General features: G+C 39.0%; 1 protein-coding gene across 1 annotated transcript; it reads left to right on the forward strand.

Annotated features, from left to right (window-relative positions):
• LOC130025460 (olfactory receptor 52D1-like) lies at positions 1-945 on the forward strand. The gene has a single exon (XM_056116399.1). The coding sequence runs from the start codon at positions 1-3 to the stop codon at positions 943-945; it is 945 nt and encodes a 314-aa protein (XP_055972374.1).
• Positions 946-4154: the final 3209 nt, after the last annotated feature.

A 4154-nucleotide genomic window follows, 5' to 3' on the forward strand; every position in this document is an offset into this window, starting at 1 on the left:
ATGGGACCGGCCAACAAATCTCAAACACCTTCAAACACTTTTTTGTTGCTGGGCATCCCAGGACTGGAGCATCTGCACGTCTGGATTGGGATTCCCTTCTGCTCCATGTATGTGGTGGCCGTGGTGGGGAATGTGACCATCCTGGCCGTAGTGAGAGCAGAGCGCAGCCTCCACGAGCCTATGTTCCTCTTCCTGTGCATGTTATCTGTCACCGACCTGGTGCTCTCCACATCTACACTGCCCCGCATGCTCTGTCTCTTCTGGTTTGGAGCCCATGACATCGTGTTTGATGCCTGCCTCGCCCAAATGTTCTTCATTCACAGCTTCACTGCCATGGAATCTGGCTTCTTCTTAGCCATGGCCGTTGATCGTTACGTGGCCATCTGTCATCCACTGCGCCACACCACCATTCTCACTCATGCCCGGATTGCTCAAATGGGAGCTTCTGTGGTCTTCCGGGGAGTGGCCTTCTTCTCCCCACATCCCATTTTGCTCAAGAGGCTGCCCTACTGCAGAACCCGCATTATCGCCCATACCTACTGTGAGTTCATGGCTGTGATAAAGCTGGCTTGTGTGGACACAGGAGCCACCAAGCGTTACAGTCTCAGTGTGGCCTCCGTCATTGGCTCCTGCGATGGCTTTTTTATTGCTATCTCTTATGTCCTAATCCTCCGTGCAGTCTTTCGTCTCCCATCCAGGGAAGCAAGCCTGAAAGCTCTGGGCACCTGTGGCTCCCATGTGTGTGTCATTCTTGTTTTCTACTCCACCGCTGTCTTTACCTTTCTAACTCATCGATTTGGCCACCATGTCGCACCCCAGATTCATATATTTATTGCCAATATGTATCTTCTGGTACCACCATTTCTTAATCCCATTGTTTATGGAATTAGGACCAAGAAAATAAGAGAGCGTGTCCTTAGCTCGTTAAGGATGAAGGCTGTTTGATCATGCTGGAAATAAATATAGATGTAGCATCAAAATCAAACGGATAAAGCACAAAATTATTGGACCCTTTCTGATAACTGAGAATACATTTTTGTTCCACTAAAGTAAGATATTTTATCATAATTATTGGAAAAGAATAACAACACATGATAGAAATTTCCCAATTTGTATATGTTTTATGTTTTCCTGGGATTTTTAAGGAGATTTCTTAGGATTTCCTTCTTCTCCTTGCTGCTATTGATGTTATATGGTGCAACAGGAAACAGTTTATCTTCATTTAATGAATAAACACATGGGTGAAATGTAAAAATATTTCAAAAGAATTTCAGATGCATGATGCAAATTAAAAATATTGATAGCTGCCAATAGTATACAAGTCAATATTAAAGAGTCAGTGTCCTAAAACTACATTAAACAATTGTCTTGCATTTGCATTGCCACACTGAAAAAGGTGTCAAACAGAAATGTGGAAATGTTCAAATTTACACTAGTTAAGAATAACTTGTCCCTGCCACTGAACTAACATGGGCTATAAAACTCCACCAAATATTCTTCTTTAAAAGCAAATATAAACTTGTTTGATGTTATCTATGTATTCAGAGTTCTCCCAGAACTCACTGGGCTAGATGAAAATTTGCTGGTCACCAGATTTCATGTGTCCTTTTGAAAGACAGAAATACATTAGGATCGCTGTCACTGTCCTCCCGTTGTTCATCGATTTGCTTGAGCGGGGCCAGTAACATCTCCATTGTGAGACTTGTTGTTACTGAGTTTGGCATATCAAATTTGTCACGGGTAGCTTGCCAGGCTTTGCCATGTGGATGTGATACTCTCAGTAGCTTGCCAGGCTCTCTGAGAGGGGCATAAAAGTCGAACCCAGCTCGGCCGCACACAAGGCAAATGCCCTACCACTGTGCTATCACTCCAGCCCGTTAGGATTTTAGGATAACACAACTTAAATTTTAAGATATGCTACTGATGATACTGAAATTCTGAAAATAATGTGAAATTTTACTGGTAAAATTTGACTATTTACTTTTTAAAAACATATCCTTATCCTTCCTTCTTGGCTTTCAAAAATTAAAAAAAAAATACTTGGAAGGAAAACTAAGTCATCCTGAATCAACAAATTGATGTTTGTTGCTTTCATTTCAGTAAGTTAACAGACATAAAGTACTACTATTCTTTTCCTCTGTCTAGTTGCTAATTAAAGATAAATATCTGTGATCTTCCTCTTTCTTAGGCAATATTCAATAACATTGGTCAAGGTTTGTTTTTGCTACTTTTAAATAGAGTTTTTTTAGTACATTTCACTACTGTTTTTGAAGAATTCCTTTTTAATAGCTGTGCTAATTTTTCCTCTATATTGAGATTATAATTATACTTCTTAAAATAAAAAATGCATATGATAACAAAAATATAAACAATAACATCAGACATGTAAGCTACAGAATGCCAAAGTATAACTTTATTAATGTTTCTGTAGTGTCTCTCATGATTCTTACATCCCCTAGTCTTTTTCCAACTTGTGAATATTCCTACCCTAATTTAGAGAAATGGGACTCTTCACACATTCATGACTTTGATTGCTTCTCTCCACCCCATTCTTGTTTCCTTTGGGCACCTCGCCCAACCCATGTTCAGTGCTTACTCCTGTCTTTTACTCAGAGATCTCTCCTGTAAGTGCTGGGGAACCAACAGCAGTATCAAAGCTTTCAAAGGGGTAGGCTACATGCAAGGCGGGCATTTTAAGTCTTGCACTATCTCTCCCACCCCTCACTTCATATTTTTTTAACCTGGAAAAACACTTAGTATCCTTTAAGATCTAACTTTCATTTAAAAGTCCACCTTATCATCAACCTTATCAAAAAAATTACTTCCTCAATTCAAATTTACTAAAAATGTTCCTACCACTAATTTTAAGTGGCTCTATGTTTTGTAATTAACTTTTGATTTGCTTTTTTGTTAGGTATACTAAGTATAACTAAAGGTCACATGCACTGCCTGCAGAGTCTGAGTTTATTTTTCTCTTTTTTTCCCCTTCCTTTTATTTTATTGACTCACCCTGAGGTATGGGCTCGAGCGATAGCACAGCAGGTAGGGCCTTGCATGTGGCCCACACATCAGACCCGAGTTCAATTCCTCCTCCCCTCTCAGTAGCCCGGCAAGCTACCGAGAGTATCTTGCCCACACGGCAAAGCTCGGCAAGCTACCCGTGACATATTTGATATGCCAAATACAATAGCAAGTCTCACGATGGAGAAGTTACTGGGACCGCTCGAGAAAATTGATGAACAACGGGAGGACAGTGAAGTGCTACAATGAGGTATAGTTACGAAGCTTTCATGATTGATTTTCAGTCATACAATGATGGAACGTCCATCCCTCCACCAGTGTGTATTTTCCAACATCAATGTCCCCATAATCCCACTCCATCCCCTGCCTCAGTGGCAGGAACCTACCTTCTTACTCTACTTTTGGCCATCATGACTACAATACAGATACTGAGAGGCTGTCATGTCTTTGTCTACTTTCAGCACACATCTCTCATCCCTAGTGAACTCTCCAATCATCATTGACTTAGTGGTCCCTTCTCTGTCCCAACTTCCTTCTCCCCCAGCACTTGAGGCAAGCTTCCAAACCGTGGAGCAATCCTCCTGGCCCTCTCTGCTACCTAATATTCATGTTTTCCCAACAAAACTGCTGTAGCTTTCTATATCTTGTTGTATAATCCACAACATATAAATCTTAAGGTGTTCTTTCCTATAAAGAATTATTAATTTAACATGTAAAATATAAGGTACTTATAATAGTTCCATAGAAAAAACCTTCAATAAACATTGTAGAGTGTCACAAAATATAATTTTATATTATTATTATTATGTCAAATTGAGTGACATTTATTTGTAAATAGTGTTTGTGTGAATATTTTAACATGTATACATTTACTCTCTATATATGCATGTGAGTAATTTAAATTATATATTACTGTAATCGTGAATGTTAGTCTGATTTTTCTCTTATTCTAAAATTTGGATTAAGAAAAGTTAAATAATTAGCTTGACTCAATTATTTACAAATAGAGTCAATTACACAGTTTGGTTTTGCCAAACTCAGATATCTCACTTAAAACACAGAATTATTAATTATTTTTCTAAAAATTTATTTTTGGTCATGCCCAGCAAGGCTCAAGTCTTACTCCTGGTGGT

This window comes from Sorex fumeus, unplaced genomic scaffold, assembly GCF_029834395.1.
Source record: "Sorex fumeus unplaced genomic scaffold, SorFum_2.1 ptg000030l, whole genome shotgun sequence".
NCBI lineage: Eukaryota > Metazoa > Chordata > Mammalia > Eulipotyphla > Soricidae > Sorex > Sorex fumeus.